Source organism: Pelodiscus sinensis, chromosome 2 (assembly GCF_049634645.1).
Source record: "Pelodiscus sinensis isolate JC-2024 chromosome 2, ASM4963464v1, whole genome shotgun sequence".
NCBI lineage: Eukaryota > Metazoa > Chordata > Testudines > Trionychidae > Pelodiscus > Pelodiscus sinensis.
Window position 1 is genome coordinate 168,820,028 of NC_134712.1, and position 20,015 is coordinate 168,840,042.

Genomic DNA, 20,015 nt, shown 5'->3' on the forward strand with positions numbered 1-20,015 from the left:
TTGCAGTGGACAGCTCTTGAGGTGCTACAGTACTGAGCAGGAGTAAAGGTGGTAGAATTTTGCCTATAAGCAACCTAAATAATGACTTCCCTGTGTAAATAGATTTTAAATCTTAAGTACTGAAAAAATTGTTGGACAATACAGGTAGACTCTCTCTAAAATACTTACTATATTTGTCTCCTGTGAAGAGGAGTTAACAATTCATTACCTTTCTGTGAATGCACCTGACATGATGGTGTAAAAGCAGGATGACATTCAAATGGGAGTGTCCACTTCATTTGCTGAAGGAAGACTCAACTTGATTTCCTTCCTCTACTCTAATAATGTGATCTCACAAAAAGGTTTAATCAGCTGATTTTCTTGGCATGAATTTTTCTTACAAGCGGAGGTTGATATTTTTCAGGAGATAGTCTTTGATGTCCATCCACGCTAAAGTGTTTTGGAATTTTTTTGTTGCACGGCCTCTTTTTCTCTGCTTCTTCCTCTTAACACATCTCTGGCTTTTGTGGTCTTGCCTTTCTAACTGCTTTCTGCCACTGTTCCCTTTATTGTTGCCCTGCTGCATTACTGGTAACTATTGTTATGACACCTGTTTTCCAGCTTTGGAGATATGTTGTCCTTTACACTGACTGCATTTGTTGAGCTGATGGATCATGGGATTGTATCATGGGATACATTCTCCGTGGCATTCATTAAAAAGGTAAATTTCTATCCTACCGTGTGTGTTTTAATGTCAGTTTGTGTTCAGGTTTTAAGCATTTGGAGAGAGCTGTTTTTTCAGGTAGGTATTAACTCAGCAAAAATATGTGTCTGAAAGTGTATGTGGAGGAGGGTAAGGAATGGGGGGGGGACGACCTGAGGGGAAGGTCTGTTTCACACTACATTTTGTTGTTCTTGTGGAGCCTGAATTTACTTCCACTGAAATCTCAGTTGGTGTGCTGCTGTTGACTTCAGTGGAACAGGATCAAATCAGTAGCATCTTTCGTAAGCCTTATGTTCATAACAAAATTATATTGATTTATTAAATTGGTTTAGAAACTAACTTAGTTAAATTGGTCCCTTATGTGGATACTTGCTTTGGCTTAATTGTACCTTCTATCAACTTAATTTAAGCTAAAGCTAAAGTTTAAACTTAAGACAAGACCTTCCTTTGTCTTTAACCAAGAGCACGGGCAGAATGTTTTCTCTTTTTTGGTTGGTTGTATTGTAAACGGAATGAACAGTCTCGGAAAAATGTTTTGTAGTTGGGAAAGCTTGGCTTTTCCCACAGCAGCATTTGTAGAATGAAAAACCACATCCGCCTTATTTATCTAAAGTGAGTTAAAAGTAGTTTGGGGACCTATGCCTGCAGTTGAATCACCCTGCTAATTTCTCTTGTTTTAAAAATAAGAAAATTTCATTACAAATGTTTTTTGTCTCCCCACAAACCAGGAAAAGTGAATATATAGTAGAAACAACAACACAACAAAAGTACTGAAACTGAAATGAAAGTTTCACACAAATGAAACTGGAAAAAAAAAGAGTATTTTCCCCCCTCTAATCTTTTTCATTTATAGGAATCTTAAGTTTTGCTTAAAACATTAAAACCTTAAAAAAAAATCAAACAGTCTTTTTTATTAAGATCACATTTGTCACATGAAAAAGACACTATTGGAACAAACTTGACCCAAAACAATCTTGTAAAAAGACTAAACATTAATAGCAATAATTTCACAAACTAATAACTCTAACAATAGTATTAAAATATCTCATGGAAACTTATCTATCTTAGAGATATTTCCATGCAGTGTCTGCAATGTAAATTTGGTTAGACAGTGACTGTCAACTAAGTGAAACTGAGATGAGAAATAAGCAGAATACAGTCTGAACCCCCCAAATCCAGGACTCTCTGGTAGGGCAACATCTGTGGTCCAGAAGGGCCACAGGTGTTGCTGGACAGAAGAGCACTGGAATGAGAGCTGAGTGAATGTGGGCTGCGGAACCCCGGCTGGGCCAGTAGCAGCTGGACTAGGGCGGTGGCCAGGGAAGCTCCTGCCCCGGCCAAGGAACCCCTGGCATCAGCAGGGCCAGGCAGCCAGGAAATCCTGGCCCCAGCTGGGGAACCACAGCTGCAGTGGGGATTCCAGTGGCAGGTGGCCCGGCCAGGGATTCCCCTCCCCCCTCCGCCTCCCGCAGCAGCAGCTGGGCAGTCCTGGCTTGGAACCCCAGGATACCCCTGATAGCAGCAGGGGTGGGCGGCCCTGACCCTCAGAACCCACAGCTGAAGCAGGGCTGGAAGAGATGGGCAGCCCCGGCTGGGGAACCCCAGGGAATTCCCAACAGCAGCGGTGTGGCCAGGTAATCCCAGCCATGGAACCCCCAGCAGCAGTGGGGCTGGTGGCGGCTGGATGGCCCCAGCCCGTGAATCCTGGAGGACACCATGTGGCCAGGCCAGGAACTCCAAGAGACCTTGGGGCAGTGTGCGGGCAGCAGGATGGGGAGCCTGTGCCATGCCAGCGTTAGTGGGGCCAACAGCAAGGCAGGGAGCCCGAGGAAAGAGGAGTCTGGGAATGGAGCAGCCAACGGGAGCACTGACCTCTCCTGGTCTGGCAAATTCACTGGTTCAGGACAGCTCGGGTCCCGAGGGTGCCGAACCAGGGAGCTCCAACCTGTTGTGAAAAGAGAACTAGATTTTGAAAATTAAATTTTCATAATCAAATCTATTATTTGTGAGCAGTCAAGACATTTGTTTGTTTGTTTCTTAAATATGGGCTCCAACATCTACTCTTTTGCACTCATATAACTTCATTAAATTCAGTTGGGTTTTGTAGTTACCACAGAACAGAATTTCTGTCTCTCATCACCGAGTAGTGTCTCTTTTGAGTAGAATTGGAGTGTCCAATTTAAATGCCCAGGAGGTGGATGTTTACAGACAGATTTCCCAACTGATCAAAACAGTTATTGAACATAGTTCACTTCATATCTTTTCCTGTTTTAAAAACATCTTACCAGTGTTGTAAGTTTATTTTACATTTTTCCACTATAAAGAATAGAACGCAACTGTTTTGTAACAGACTTAAATGGGACGTGATCAAGTACAACATGTCCTGTTTGTTTGGAAGAGCCCATGAATAAATGACTACAAAGCCCCCAAAAGCTATCTTGTCAATCAAATAAAATTAATATCTGATCCAAACTCATCCTTTGCCCTGCAGGATGCCAAGTAATTACAGGAAAAGCTAGCGAGTGCACTGCCTGATATTGGTATGTCTATAGTATGTTCTGGGCAATGCCCCTGGGAAACCTATTAAAATGAGTTCCGTCCTAGCAAGGCATCTAACTCAGCCATCCTGGCTAGGGGAAGGAAGAAATGAGTGAACAGAAAAGGGACCAGTAGAAAGAATGGGAAAGAAAATAGAAAGGAAAGGGGGAGATTCAGGAAAGGTTTATAGTTACACCCAAACTCTGTATTGTATTGTGTGCAAATGAACCTTTTCTCTTCCATAAATTTTATTGGGAATGAAAAATGTCTTTTCCTTATATTTATGATGCATAAGGGTTGTTTTGTTTTTAACTGAGAGAGAAAAAGCCTATATAATGTAATTTTTTCATCCATCTTTTATACTCTGCATATGGCTTCCAGTAAGAGATGTCAACAACAATCCTTTTCCTTTTCCTCCTGCCTCTTGTCTTCTTTCACTCTACTAATACCGCAGTTTTTTTAGGCTGAGGTTTTCAAAGTCACATAATGGATTTGGATTTCCAGTTCTCATGATGACCAGTGGTATTTGTGTCAAAATCCTCTATGCATCTTGCCAAAAAAAAATCCCCCAAAAAACCACACCATACACCCCACACAAGAGAGAGAGACCTAGCTAGTGACATAGTACTTGTCAAATAAAGTGTTCATCAGATAATGGCTACATTTCATGAAAATATTTGTTGATATTTGTCTACAACTATTTTTAGAAAGATTTTTGTAGGGCATTTAGAATTTCACCTGAGGAGAGGTTTTATTTATTTTATGGTTCTATAAATTGGGCAGATTTTTTTTTAAAGGGAAAAAGGCGACTATTATTGTATAATTGAGCAAGGTAATTTGTGGCCAGCACTAATGCAAATGCTCCGTAGAGTTTATTCAAGCTTCCTGTCCCCCCTTGCAGAATATGACTGATGGTAAGGGTAAGTCTTACACTGCACCCTTCTTTTGGAGGCGTGGAGCATACCTTGCATTGCCAACTCTCCAGGATTGTCTTGGACTCTCCAGGAATTAAAGATTAATCTTCAGTGAAAATTATGTCATTTGATAAAATCTCCTGGAATATGTCCAACCACAATTGGCAACCCTAAGTGTACGTACACATGTAGCGCACCTATCATGGGTGTGAATAGCAGTGTAGATGGTGAGGCATGGCTTAGGTGAGTTGAGTAAACAGATGCTCCAAGGGTGTGTGTATGAACTCAAGTACATACTCACATGTTGCTCTGTTCCCCAAGCAGCACCTTTCCAAGTAAACTGCTATTTGTAGAGGTGGAGTGTCCTGCTGCCTCTGCCTCTGGAACCCTTCCTTCACCCACAAGAAAAGACTGTAGCAAACTTTCCCAGCAGACTTTCTGGCAGTCTCTCCCTTTCCAGAGCTTTTCCTTGCTGCAGCAAAAGGCTCTGGTAGCGTGGAGCTGCTGAAGCTTTCCCCACCACCAGAACCTTTCACTGACAATGGCAGTAAACACCACGGTGTGAACCTGGTGTAGTTTTCGCTGCTGGTGGTAGGTATTGTAGACCCAGCCCTGTGCAAAAAAATTCTGTTACGCTTTGGCTGCACATTTGCAGCAGTGAAAGGGGATTATGTCTGAGGATCAGATTATAGTTTTGGTAAAGGCCTTTTCTACTAAGAGATTTCAGCCACCAGTGTAGCTGCACCAGTGCAAAGCCCTAGTATAGACTATTTTACCCATTTTGAAGCCATTTGCACATGGTAGCTAGACCTGTGCAAATCATAATATACTAGTTTAAATTAGGTCTCCACTAGTGGTTTGCAGATGGCTACAATCCCAGTATAGACAAAGGCAAGCTCTTCTGTTGCTCCGATTGTTGCCACTTCATTATATTTTTTACAACTTACCTTAATGTTAACTTCCTTATACTGTTTGATCTTTGAGTCTTGGCTACCTCATCTAAATTCTATTGTACGCACCTGTCGTGTGGTGATGCATTTGTTGCATCCCTGGGATTCTTGGAACAACCCCCCACATGTCCTGCAACTCAACTGCGGTTCTGCACTCAGAACCCTTCTGCTGGGGCAGTATGGCCTAGCAGCCAGAGTCCTTAGGAAACATCCCTCAGGCTGAGGCAGAGTGGTCTAGCAGCCAGAGTCCTTAGGAAACACCCCTCCCACTGGGGCATTGCAGCCTAGTAGCCAAAGTTAATAACAAAAGCCCCTCTCAGTAAGGCAGTATGGCCTAGCAACCAGAGTCCTTAGCAACACCCCTCCCACTAGGGCAGTCCGGCACAGCAGCTGGCGTCTATAGCAGCAGGTGCAGGCCCCATGAGCTGGGGATTGAGGAGATGGTAGGAGGACCCAGGCCCTCCCTGCTCCACTGGGTCCCAGCTCAGGGCCCTATTAGCAGTGGTGTGGTTCACTGCTCACTTAACGGGGAGTCCCACCACAACATGCTAAAGCACCTTGGGATACAATCTCCCACCTTGGGCTACTTCCTACCAGTCTCCTCTGGACTCCTTCCAGGGTCCTTCCTCCAGATCTTTGGCCGTATCTTTGGTGTCTCATGGACTGGTTCCAGGTCTAGTACTACTGGCAGGTCACCTCCTGGAGCTCAGGCAGTACCTCCTCCCTCCTCAGCAGCCAGCCCAGACTGACCTTCTCTCCGGGCCTTTATACCTGGGCAGCAGTCTGAGCATGCCCAGCAGGACTGTGGGGGCGGGACTCCTTCAGCCAGAAGAACTTGGTTAGGTCTGGCTTCCCTAATGTGGGGCTGGTGCACCCTGTCAGAACATCCCATGTTCTTCTTGCTTTAATACAAAGTAGGTAAAATTACGGGCATTCTGCTTACAACAAACATTTGGGCCAGTAGTCACATCACTCATGTCAGATCCCACTGTATCATTTGCAGGAGCAAATACCTCATACAGATAGTAAGGGGACGGGAGTTGAGGGAAGTGGAGCAGAAGGAGCAGTAGCATATTTCAATGCCTATAGTACACACAATAAACATACAAACTCAGCTACCCCCTGAAGTTTCTCATTGGTGATTCATATAGCATGTGATGTTTGAATACTGGCCAGATACTTAGCTGATGTAAACTGGTATAGCATAATAATTTAAACAAATCTATACCAGTTTACATGAGCTGAGAATCCGACTCGCTATTTGCTTTGACATATTCTGATTTGAATAAACACAGACTGTTTGATACTTTCCTCATATTCATTTATGTACATCTGACAACCAGCAGCTCCACAAACTGTCTCTTCTGCTTTTGAATCCTGCCTTTTCTCATTCCCCATGCATGTAAGCAAGATATGAATTATTCAAATGTTTAAATTTGTAGATAGCAAGTTATGTGAACAAATTTGCCTCGGACATCTCTATCCTGCAACGGTCATTAGCAATTCTGGAGTCTATGGTGCTCAATAGCCATGAGTTGTACCAGAAGGTAGCCCAGGAGATCACAATTGGCCAGTTAATCCCACATCTTCAGGGGTAAGTATGACTTTTGAACAAGCACTGTGTTTCCATAGTTTCTAATAGAGTTTCAGTTCAGCCTCCGTTAACAATAGCTAATGAACTTTGTGGTGCTGTCCATTGTATATCACCAGTTCAGGCTAAACTGGTTGTATAATAGCTGCTATACAGTTGAATGGGATGGGGGAAATGGATCTGAGGTCATGTCTTTACTTCCCGGAAGATCGATGCTATGGCAGTAGAACTCTTCTGGAGTTCGATTTAGCGGTCTAGTAAAGACCCACTAAATCAAATGCTGAGGGTGTCACCATTGACGCTGGTACTCCTCAAATCACAAGATATATAAGGGAAGTCAACGGGAGCATTTTCTCACACCAACCTCCCACTATGGAGATGATGGCAAAGTTTGAATTAAGCTGAAATTGCGCATCCTAATTTGAACTTCCACATAATATAGACTTGGCCTCAAATACAATTAATGGTGAGATGGTTAGTAATATTAGGATGTGGATGGATCCATTTGTGTACCAATGTCTGAAAAACTAATAGACAGAAGAGCATACTTTGTTGAGGGTGAGGTTGGGAAGAAAAGATTTCTTAAATTGAATGTGCTTTGGATAAATACTGGTTGGATGGTTAAGCAGAAGCTGTCTATAGTAATACTCCATGTTAGATACATTGCAGTATGTCTTGTGTCATATTTTAAGAGCTTTCTATCCAATTAAAATGGTATTAAATAAAAATACTGTACTTCTTGATTAGCAGGCTTGTTTACAGACTTAGTGTCTTCAGCTTAATTTTCTGTTGTTCTCACAAAACGCAATAAGAAATATAATTTGTAAAGCTTGTATCCATATACCACCTGTCATAATTATTACAATTATGTTCCACACAGGACAGATCAAGAAATCCAAACCTACACCATTGCAGTAATAAATGCACTTTTCCTTAAAGCACCTGATGACAAGAGGCAGGTGAGTTGCTGGGTTTTGTTGTTTGTCTGAAGACCTATAGCAGAGTCTGATTACTTTTGGCAGCTTATCTACATCTCTTGGTTGGCCTCTCATTTTATATGGGTTCTGATGCTGATCTCGCTTCTGCTTATTGTAGGTTTAGTGGAATTATTTCTGCCTTGCACTGGTGTGTAAATGAGAGGTGAATCAGGCCTATTCTGATGTAATGGAATATAGCTACAGATAAATTGTATTGATTGTGTTAGGAAACTGCGCTCTTCTTGGTGGCTGTATTTACTGCTGTGGGGCTGGCCTAAGTGCATTTATGCCAAAATACCCTGTAAGTTCCTAATGACTTCAAAGTAGTTTGATTGTATTTTACATCGAAGGCAAAATAATGAGGCAATGCAATCAAAGTTCATTTTAATTGTTTGCTGCTTAGACTCAGATTTCCAAGTCCATTTGCCATTGCTGATAGCTGATATGTGTGGAGTAGTGAACTGGAAAATCATATTGTCAGAAACCCACAACACGGGGCATAACAGTACAAGGAATTTCACTAGTAATTGAGAATAATGTGGCTTAGAAAAAAATTACACCTTGGTTCAGAATATGATACTGTCTTGCTTTGTCAGTAACACAACAGGTGTAGTGCTGTGAACTGAAAAGTGTGGAAAATTGATGATTGCCAGAATTTGCATTGCCAGCTCCTCAAAGGGACTACACAATTTTATATCAAAATCCTGCACAATGCCCGAGACTTTGGCAAACTCTCGTTAAGCTGCAGTATGAAGATCCAACTCTGTTTAGTTGACTACATTGCAATTAAAAAAATCTAACTTTCTATTAGTGATTTGTGACTTTATCTTTTTTATATTTTTTTCTTTTGTCTGGATCTATAATGCAAAGAAACAGCTCCCTTCTTGCTTTACTCCTATCAAAGATTAAGTCGGACCACGGTTATTTTTTTTGTCACAATAGCAGAAGAAAACCAAAAGAGATTGAGACACAAATAACAGATTTAAAAAAAAAACTGTTTTGAAATATATAGCTTTATTGTTCATTAATTGCATTTTATTAAGAAGTGATGCTGCAGATTACTAAATAGAGAATTTTGTCTGATCTTGTGTTAAGGAAAGTGTGACGTAGTGGGGGTACTTGCTGGGATGTGGTGACCCCTGCTGTCTGGAGCAAGACCCAGCAGGGAAAGCCTCACTAGGCAGAGGTAATGCCAAACTTGTTGAACCAGTGGCCAGACACCCCCCATGGAGAGGAACAAAGGAAGGTGGAATGCTGCCCTGGCTGGGGGGCAGGGCTGGAAGAGGGTTAGTTAGTTCCTGGCTGGAAGGCAGGGAATAAGGAGCTGGGGAGGGGGCTGGGACTCCCCTATCTCAAGGGGGGCACTGAGGCCTCTTAGCCCCAGTTCCTGTAACCAGATTACATCTGTGCTGCACTGTGCTGGAGGAGCAATAAACCACCCTCAATTCCACTGGCTGGTGCAGTCTGTTTGTGCCATTTCGGGGTGCAGGAGACGGGGAACCCCCAACGCGCCGTCACAGAAAGATCTCAAGAATTTATTTCTAAAATGAGACCCACCCCTCAGTTGGTGCAGCTTTGCTGGAGTCAGAGTGATTTTCTTCAGGCTATGTCTACACTGCTGTTTTTTTCAGCAGGAGATATGCATATCACGCTCTCATTTTCATATCTTCTGCTGATCCTTTTTGTAGAAGAGGTTTTGCTGCTAAAAATCCCCATGGAAATGGGGCCATTTGTCGGGAAAACTCCCTTTTGTGCAAGATCCTTAGTCCTCAAAAAACGAGATTTACAGGATCTTGCACAAAAGGGTTTTTTTCTGACAAATGGCCCCATCTACACGGGGCTTCCTAGCGGCAAAAGATCGGCAGAAGATATGTAAATGAGAGCGCAATTTGCATATCTTCAGCCGAGAAAAATTTGGCAGTGTAGATGTAGCCTCAATAATAGACCAAAACTCATTGTAGATGGGACAGTCATGGCCCAAAAGGAGATCCTAATAAGAATAACACCTCTTGTGTCAGGTCAGGAAACTAAAAGATTCTAAGGGCAAAGTGGACTTTCCCACTTCTTTAAATCATTCCATGATTTTTCCTTAAGCTGAAGGTGGGATTCCTGTATGTATTCCTCATGGAATTGTTTAATTGTCTTAATTATAAGGATATTTATTTTTGAGCAGACTGATTTCTTTCCTGTTCATTCCCCATACTGGAGAGTGTATTGTGCATTTAGCACTCCCCCTGCTGTACTGTTCTGAATTTTATGCTGCTTCTGCCTTGCTCAGGTATCCTTCCTTCTCATGTTTCCTATTTTCTGTGTTCTTGCATAGATTTTTAATATAATACACAACTTGGTTAGCTTTTATCAATGTTATTCTTGTAAACCCATTTGCAAAAACTTTAGTTTTTCTGAATATGGGCTGTATTTTGAATCAATTGCAATGCTGCGCTTGCATGTGTAGAATTAGCATGGTGTGCCAGTTGAACTGCAGCGATGCTTTGATTGGAGGCAGAGGGTTCTCACAGTCAATGTTGTGTGCAGTCAGCATGCAGCTTGCTTCACATGCCTTTGCTCTAGGTGTGTATCAATTTGGTAATACCAACAGGAAAAAAATACTCGGCGGGAAACCAGCAGAAACTGGCAACCCTGCGTGTGTAAATAAAATGTCTTGTGGGCCGCACACACACAAAACTGATGGGCCAAGGGCCACAGCTTGCCCACCACTGCTGTGAAGCCTCAGATTTCTTTTTTGGATGAGAAATATTGCTGATAATCAGCGCTAAATGCACCCAAAAAGGAATGTATGATTCTTTTCACTGCTGCACTGAAATATATGCTTTTAGCTAAATCAAACGTTGTGATACCGTGACCCACCTCTAAGTTGCTGTAACCCCCTTCTAAGTTGCTTGCAACCCCCCAGGGGGTTGGGACCTACTGTTTGATAAATGTGGAGCTAAATCTTTGTTTTTTACCAAAACAGGAGATGGCGAACATTTTGGCACACAAACAGCTTCGTGGTATCATCTTAGCCGTAAGTATTTGTATAAAGTTCCCCGAGCTTTTATTTACTAGCACAGGAGGGAAAAAACACATGTTGCCATTTTGGTGGGCGAATGTTGTATATGATTCGTGCTTACGTTCATTCAGTTGTTTTTATATTTCTGTGTGTTTTTTGGCTTACTAGATAAGGTAGTTCTGCTGAAAGAGCTCAGAAATGACCTTCCAAAGGGGGGAAAGGGTTTATTTCTCCAATCAGGGGCAGACCATAACATTTTGGCACCTGAGGTGCAGAGCTCAAATGACATCCCTACGCCTCCTGACTTGGGCCAAAACTTTGAAAGGTCTCAGTTTTGCCTTCTTCCTGTTCTACTCCTCTCTTGGCAGTCCACCAACTCTGTGCATCTACAGCCGAGAGAATACATATGCACCAGCAGCAGACACAATTTTCTACACTTTGGGTACTAGTGCCCCTCCCCTCCCCCACCCCACACACACACACACACACACACACACACACACACAGAGTCTGGCACCTGAGGCAGCCACCTAGGTTCACCTCATGGTAAGGCCAGCCCTGTCTCCAATGCATAAATTATCATTTCTCTATTAAGATATACTAATGAATACAAACAGTATTGGTAGCTTCCTTCCTCTGGAGAAAGTGAACATTAGCTTGCAGACCAGAAGAACTTTGAAAAATCTGCATTGGCCTTGATTATAATGTGTCCCAAACTTTAAGGTTTGAGCCTTCTGGCAAGCAAGCAGTAGACACAAGGCTCCATGGCTCTCAAAATCAGCTCCTGCGTCTATTTATGCATCATCTGTATAGATGATTTTACAATAGGAAAACTCATGTGTTTCCACATATCTTGAGATCTTAAATGGGACACAGTTTGCCAGAGTTAGACTATTGCTGGTAATAAATAATTGCTCAGAAGATGCATAAGATGTTGCGAAGACATGTTGGATTTTACAAACATAAAGAGCTTGCTCTGTCTCCCTCTGAAGACCATGGAAGTTTTGCCATTTTCCATAGTTAGAGCCAAATGTGGGCTCTTCTAAACTGTATGGGTGCTCTATATGGCCTGACATAGATATGAGCATTAGGCAGTCTTGGGTGACTAGACAGTCGGGGCACATCCTCCTCTCCCACCTTTTTTTTGGAGGTGTGCAGGACTGAGGGCCGAAATGCTGAGACACTAGGCAAGGTGGGGGGTTCTGCCAGGAGGGGCTAGCCTCCCTCCACTAGACCTTCTGCGCTGCCTAGATGTACATCAGTGATTTAAAAGAGCCCTGGGCTCCACAGCGACGTGGACAGGAGCCCCAAGCCTTTTTAAATTGCCAGGCCTTGGGGCAGGTGCCCCTTCCCCATTGGCGGCCCTGTCTGTGTGGACAAAGCAGGCTATTTCCGTTTTGAAGGCTATATTTTGCTTCCCAAATGGCTGTGTATATAGTAGGACCATGAGCAAACTCATTCACTGGCATAAATGTTCGAAAGCCATGTAGTGCAGGACAGCAAACGTTCTATTTGGCCCCACTTCTGAAAAGCACCATCTTGATCGTTGGTCCCAGTCCCCTCCTTCTCTCCTTGCACACTACTGGGCTAGTGACTTCTGGTCACACCCTCTTCAGAAACCCTTGGAATGAAGATTATATAAAGTAGTTAGCTTCCCTGGCATTTTTGTGTGCCTCAGTGACTTTAAAATTATCCATCATTTTGGCATCTGCATTGTAACTTTGGTGACGTCTATATTGTTTGTGGGCGTTTAATTCTAATTTTAATTAATTTTCAACCATTTTCCTCATATAGAATGAGATCATCCGGTAGAGGTAGGAATATGGTTCAGTTGTAATTGATTCCCTGGCAGCAATTGTCTCACTATGACAGCTATATCAGCAGCATGAATACTCTTATACTTAGAAACCTTTTCACTCTCTTTCTTGAAATGCACTCTTGGCATGTGCCCTTCTGAAGAGGGTGTTATTCAAAAGGATGAGCTGGCTGCTAATTTCTGTTCTCTGTATGCACGTGCTCTAGGTGGGGGGTAGGAGGAGAGGACTCTGTGCTGCACTGCTTTCAAGAACATAGGTGATAGGATTTAACATCACAGCCCACGATACACCTGTGTTTCTATCCACCTTACTAGTATTGGGCTTGCCTTTTTTCCTCCAGCAGTATCCATATGCCACTGCTCATCACACATGTAGAGAAATGGGAACACCTGAGCCCACCCGGTGGGAATCAGTGATTGGAAAAGAGAAGGTGACATTCACTTCAATATCTTCCTTTCACAGAATGTTATCAGGGCACAGAGGGCCATCAATAATGAAATGGCACACCAGCTTTATGTCCTGCAAGTGCTCACTTTTAACCTTCTGGAGGACAGAATGATGACCAAAATGGATCCACAGGACCAGGTAAGCATCTCTCACAATCCAGTCCGACCAGTAAGGGGACAGATGTAGTGCCACGCTTAGCCTGTAGAGCCAGGAAAGTCAGATTAATCAAAGTGGCACTTAGCAGTCACGTATATTGTGTGTGTGTGTGTGTGTGTGTGTGTGTGTGTATGTTTAATTCCATGGAATCTGAAATTAAGGCCAGACTTTTTGCTTGAAAAACAAATTTCTTAAAAATGAATTGGTTTATGTTATGCAAAAGCGAGGCAAAAAACTGGCAAGTTTACCACTTTTCAGACCCCTATCTGTTGAGCTTGAGAGTCATCAACTACATGTGGCATCATCCTAAACTAAATCAGTACAGCATTGAGATCAGTGCTGGTCTGGTTTTTGTTTTCTTTCTCTTATAAAGGTTATCAGAACCACCTGAAATGTGTAGTCATACTTGGTTGAAATTGTTCATGTAGATCTAGAGCAAATGATTAAATTATAAATATCTGATGTGGATGGAACACAGTTAAATAACACTGTAACTATAGTTCATTTTTTATTTTGGGTTGTTGTGGCTAAACAATAATTGTTTTTAATACTCCTTAGCTCCAACAACGTGTTTGGTGCTGTGCAGTAAATAAAAGTAGATCTCCCTGCCCCAAAGAGTTTGAAACTTAAATAAAGAGACTCAGAGAAGTTACTATGCCATGGGAAGAGTTTTTAGGTCTAATATATAGGAGCTTCTTGCAGGCTACGTTGAAGAAATGGGTTTTTAAGAGGTGTTTGAATGAAGAAGGAATGGTCGTTTGGCAAACTGAGATAGATAGGGTGTTCCACAGAGAAGAGACAGCATTATACATCGTTCCATCTGTTAGAGCAGAGGTTGGCAACCTTTCTGAAGTGGCGTGCCTGCCCTGGGCTGCACTGCTCTCCTGGGAGGGCAAGGAGGGACTCTCTCCACTGCGTACCCCACTTGGTCGGTCTCCTGCCCTGCGCTCCGCTTTGGCTTTTCCTGTGGGGAGGGGAGGAGCAGCGTCCACACACTTCCCTGGAAGCTGGATGTGGTGTGGAGCCTTGGGGGGTCTCCCCTCTCTCCCTCCCCCCACCCCTGCAGGAAGCTGGTTCTGGCTCCAGTCTTGCAGGGGATGCGATGCTGGATAACCAGCACAGGCTGGGGTCAGGGGGACTGGGGGGGGGGGGTTCAGGGAAATGGGTGAGGCGGAAGTAGGCGAGTGGGTGACCCCAGGGTGTCCAGCCCTGATGCGTGCGGGGTCCATGGTGCCTCGCCTTCCTGCCAGGAACACAGGAGCTCAGGGGCCAAAGTGGCGTTGGGGCAAGGAGACCCCCCCCCATGTGTTTTCCTCTCCCCTCAGCTGCCCCTGCCACTGCCCAGCCCCAGAGCCGCAGCCCAGGCAGCATTGATCCTCACTTGCACTCCAGCACTCACTCGCACGTCAGAGTGAGCTACTTTCCTCCCCACAGCAGCTGCACCCCACCCCAGCTCCAGCCTGCCCTGGCAGCCAGCTTGGGGGTGTCCCACTCCCCATGCAGCCTAGCTGCCCCTAGAGCAGCCTCGGCCCCTGAAGCAGCCATCGGCCACGCAGTCCTGCCAGCCAGGCCACGGGGCTGCCGCAGAACAGGAACCAGGGCCGTGGTAAGGCTGCTCCAGCAGGGACAGCCTCACCGCAACCCGGCTCCAGCCACAGCACACAGGGCAGCCACCGGCCATGTAGCCCCGCTGGCTGTACCATGTGCCACTCAAAGTTGGCTCACATGCCACTTATGGCACATGTGTTCTACGTTGCCGACCCCTGTGTTAGAGTAATCATTGTGCCCGCTTGTCTTTCAATGTATAGAAGCAGGGCAGTTTCTACACTCAGAAGGGGAAAAGATACATATAATTACCTGGTACACATCACACATGACATCATCAACCAAAGTAGCACTTTAGCTGTACTTGGCAAAATAGTTATTGGCACAAGATATTCGTGATGAGCTGCAGATGTGCAGCATTGGTATGTACAGCATCTGCTACCATACCCTCGCCCACTTAGTAGCAAAAACCAACTGTTGTTGAGAGGAGGGCTCAGAGCTCAGTCCTTCAAGGTGCTGCATATGCTTTCTGATCTGGATCTAGCAAGACATTGACCACAAGCTTAAACTTGAAGCATGTAAGCTATCCCATTGACTTCAGTGGTGTTGTATACCACTGTTAATCATGTGCATGTGTGGGTTGGAATACTTAACACTTTGCAAGATATGTCACTAGGCATCTGTCAGGACACTGATAATTCATATGAATCTTCTGAGGAATGAAATCCCTCATCTGTGAGGACTTTTGGAAATGGGGAGACACAAAGTCACTCTCTGGCTGTGTCTAAATTACACCCCTCTGTCGGCAGAGGGGTGTAAATTAGACATTTCGAAAGTGCAAATGAAGTGGGGATTTATACATCCTGCGCTTCATTTGCATAATCGTGTTCTGGCGCTGTTTCAAACAAGAGCCATTTTGAAACTGAAACCATGGTACAGGATCTTTTGAAAAATCACCCCGTTGTTGGAAAAACGAGTCTAACCCGTGGTTTCAGTTTCAAAATGGCGCTTGTTCGAAACAGCACCAGAATGCGATTATGAATATGAAGTGCGGAATATTTAAATCACCACTTCATTTGCACTTTTGAAACATCTAATTCATAGCCCGCTGCCAATAGAGGGGTGTAGTTTAGATGTAGCCTCTATGTCCATCTATCTAATTGCTTAAAATTCTCCTTTGATTAAGGTAACACTGGGGATTAGAGAGCATGCAGCATTTTGAAGCATTCTTTTGAAGTTCCCTGCTGTGACTCAAAACAGGAGACACTTCTCTGCTTTTTTTTTCTAAACTGCCTTTCCCTTTTTGAACCCCATCAGGCTCAGAGAGATATTATATTTGAACTCCGAAGAATTGCTTTCGATGCAGAGTCTGAACCCAACAACATCAGTGGCAGTATTGAGAAACGCAAATCTATGTATACCCGAGACTATAAAAAACTGGGATTTATTGTGAGTATTTTTTGCTGAAACCAAAGTGTTGTTATAACCTGTTGAACCCTTTTTTCATTATGATACAGTCTGAAATCTGGGGCCTCCAGCATAGCCTAACATTTCTGTTACTTCCATTTAAACTAAAGGGAAGGAAAGCTAGTCAAATGCAACATGCTTTGGTTTGTTCCCATGCAAATTCTATTAATATATGAGCTGTATTATTGCAGAGATTTTACCACAGGATGCTTTGCCCCGACCACTGTCCTAGGGAGCATTCATCCATGTGCCAAGGAAAATTTGGTTTCTTCTTTCTCACAAACTGACCAAGCAATCTTTCAGGTGGTAGGGAGTAAAACCATGTCTCATCACTGACACGCTTTTGTACAGTGTGTTCCCTTTCTGGAGTTAGAGTGCAGACATTCTATAGTTATTTCTCACTGCCATGTCAAAAAACTTTACCACATTACTGTGAATGCAGTGCAGAGAGAAGGTACAGCACAGACATAGCTTCAGAGGGCTACTGTAACATTTGTAAAACTGTTAAGTCAGAAACCCATGTGCCAGTTGTTCATGTTGGTCTGAAGGGAGCCTTGTTATTAGTAGAAGCAGATGTAAAATAATATCAGTTTGATTACGTTTAACAAACCAGTGAACAGTGAAATAAAAGAACATGACTCAATCTGAAGAGGTAAGATGTAGCCCATCCTAGAGATTTCTTCTGAAGCCGACTGCAAACTCAGTACTCAGCAATGGTCTGAATTCTATTTCTGTCTTTCCTTATCTGTTTTTGGCACTATAATTGCAAAGAAGATTTACTTTTGTCAGCAAAACATTTGATAACAATAACTACTTTTCCACAGTTACAAAATAGAAAGTTGGAAACAATACTATTAAGTGTCAGAACTTTATAAAATCCCAAGGTCAAATATATAGGTCATGATGAAATAGAACCTGATTTCACAAGCTATTGACATGATTCCTCAAGCTTGAAGCGGTTATTATATTGTAACACCCAGTGCCTTTATTTCCACCTTCATGTACATAAGTCTGTTAAATCCCTGTGATCCAGACTGGGCCGTAAACACTGCTAAAACAGCTGTTATCTTTCACTCATTCATTCCCTTTCTCTGCCTTTTAAAAGTATGTCGAACCTCAGGGTTAGATTGTAGTACACTTGTTTAGTTAAAGAGATGGCTTTAAGTAGGTCTCTAGGCATTTAAAATGGCCACAATTCTTTAGAATACTACCAGCTGCTGTTTTAAGGCCATATTTTCAAAAGTGTTCATCATGGTGTAGCTCCCATTTTCTTTATCTATGCCATTGATTATATACAATGTGTACACATATATACCAACATATAAAATATTATGCACCATAAACCTGTGAGGAGGGTGCTGACTTAATGAGTCATATTTTATTGCAGGGGTGGGCAAAAATTTTTGGCCAGGGGCCACTTTGGAAATTTTTGAAGTGGCCCTAGGCTACACAGGAAAGGGTGGGGCATCAAGCAGAAGGGGCGAGGCCAAGATACTTCTGTGTTCCCCACCCCCAGACAATAATTGGTCTGGGGGTGAGGGAGTGCCTTTGCCCCCCCTCCCCCATGTTCCTTTTAGGTTCCCATGCCCTGGTGTGGGAGGAGACTTCCCGAGGTCCCCTGCCCCTAAGCCAAGTAGGGCTGGGGGGCAGGGGAGTGCGCAAAGCCTCCTCTGTTCTACCCCTGCCCTGAGAGCAGCGCGCGGCACTTAAGTGCCACATGTTTGGGACAGGGTTTGCGTGCTCCCCCGCCTACAGGGCGTGGGGGTGGGGGAGTGACAGGGCCTCAGTGGCCCCGATCCATCCACTTGGTGGGCTAGATCTGGCCTGTAGAGGCTCTTTTGTCCCCTGTTTTATCATCATTGTTCAATGTGTGTCCCAATCTGTTGTTAACTGCTTGTTATTTAAACTCTGCTCTGAAGAGACAATTACTAATTTCCTCACTGGCTCTTAGTCCCAGTCTCCTTGTCAAACCAGTTTTTCCCCTTATTCCCCCATATCTGACCTCAGTGGGTCTGTCTACACTGCAGTAAAACTCCCACATCTGGCCGGTATCAGCTGACTCAGGCTCTTAGGGCTTGGACTATAAGTCTGTAAAATTGTTGTACAGACACTGGAGCCCTGATTCTGGCAACCTCGCACTCAGCATGGGCCCAGAGCCCACGCTCCAGCCCAAGCCCGGGCATCTACACTGCAGTTTTATAGCCCGCAGCCCATGGCTGACATAGGCTAGCATTGCAGTGTAGACATACCTAGTGTTCCAAATTACATCGTTCCTATACCCTTCTTTGCCCTTGGATCTAAGGCCCAACCTGCCAATCCCACCAGTCCCTGCTCCAAGAATGGGAGTGCTAGGACTATCTAGAGAAAGAGTTGCCAGGATTTTTTGTACATGGGAAAAAAGCAACATATTTCCCTCTAGTCTTGTTTTCAGAAATAGTTCGACTTGTTTGGCTGAAATTTTCCAGAAATATCCAACATGAGGCAGGTATCTGGCATGGAAAATTTCAATGCAATTGGTTAAAGTTTGAGCAAGTTAAAAGCAACTGAAAACAGGATCCTATCATAGGAATTGTGAGACCTTAATAATTGGAGTGCTATTTTAAAACACCATCACTGAGCTAAATGTTTTCTGTTTCTTTAAATAATATAAATGAATGAGGTTTGAACTGTTTATTGAACTTGAATTTGTCAATCAGAGATAATTTATATTCATTTCTCTTACCTCTAATGCATTGCTACTTGTAGATGCCATTTTGGACTTAGAAATAGCTATTTATGCTTTATCAATTTTAACAGCCCTGAGGATAATGTTATTTATTTACTTCAACCTAAAATAACTGGAAATAATTATGGGCACAAAGTCAGTGTTTATCAAGTTCTTCTTTGATATGTTCTGATTGAAAATGTAATGTCACTCTTGAATAATTCAGGATCCCAATGTCATAGTTGCTAGCCTTTGCAAATTAATTTTATATGAAGAAAGGAAAAACCTCAAGGAAAATATCTACTTGACGGACAGTGTACAAAACTGGACAAATTGTATGGAGCAGATTAGCTGCAGTCAATTAAGCAGTAAATTGAGGAAGGGCTCAAAAGAGGAAAACATTTTGAGCAAGACTTTCAGGGCAGATGTCATGCCTTGTGGGAGCATTTAACATGAAGCTGAATTCCAGATTCTACAGCTGTCTCAAGTTAATAGTGTCAGTCAGATCCTGTCACCCTTATTGGGTATTTAGAAACTCTACTGGCAGCTGTTTTATTAAATAAAATGCTGTGCCTTTTCCGGCCAACAGGAATAAGAAAACAGCAGGGGGAAAGGAGAGAGAACTTGAGGGTGGTTTAGTTGTACAGGTTGAACCTCACTAAATCGGGACTCTCTAGTCTGGCAACCAGACCACAGATGTTCCAGGACCAGAGAGTCCTGGTGCAGGGTTGGCAGCTGAGAGCCTTATGGCTTGATAGGGCAGAGGGCTGCTGGCAGCAAGCTGCTAATGAGGCCAGGAGCCTGGTGCCCCATAGCTGGGCTGCCCAGTGTGGCCTGGAGCCTGGAAGGGCCAGGAAGCTGGGGCGGAGGGTGGTGGTGATAAGGCAGGAGGGTTGGAGGTGGGCAGAGAGTTGGCCGGGGGCTGGTGGCTGGGCCAGGGCTGGGAAGGCCTGTAGCAGGAGGAGCAGAAATGACATCCCCTGGTCCAGCAAAATCCCTCATCCGGGACTAGTCAGGTCCTGAGTGTGCTAGACCAAGGAGGTCCAACCTCTAGGTACTACTGGGTAGCGGAAGAATGTCTTGCCAAATAGGAAAGGTTAGACACTTGGCATATCACCTTCTTATTATGGGCTGAAATACTGGAGAAGCCAAGAACAAGAGTTTGGGGATTTGTGTTTTTTGGATTGAAATCTGGA

At 43.7% G+C, this 20,015-nt stretch overlaps 1 protein-coding gene across 2 annotated transcripts in view; it reads left to right on the forward strand.

The window, feature by feature from the left end:
• The window catches only part of ELMO1 (engulfment and cell motility 1), a 449,588-nt gene that overhangs the window by 166,008 nt on the left and 263,565 nt on the right, over positions 1–20,015 (forward strand). For both annotated transcript variants that reach the window (XM_075921743.1, XM_075921744.1), the window contains exons 8-13: positions 601–700; positions 6,548–6,699; positions 7,577–7,655; positions 10,648–10,698; positions 12,963–13,085; positions 15,966–16,097. In XM_075921743.1, the coding sequence (XP_075777858.1) occupies positions 601–700; positions 6,548–6,699; positions 7,577–7,655; positions 10,648–10,698; positions 12,963–13,085; positions 15,966–16,097 (637 nt within the window). The remainder of the gene's footprint in view (positions 1–600; positions 701–6,547; positions 6,700–7,576; positions 7,656–10,647; positions 10,699–12,962; positions 13,086–15,965; positions 16,098–20,015) is intronic.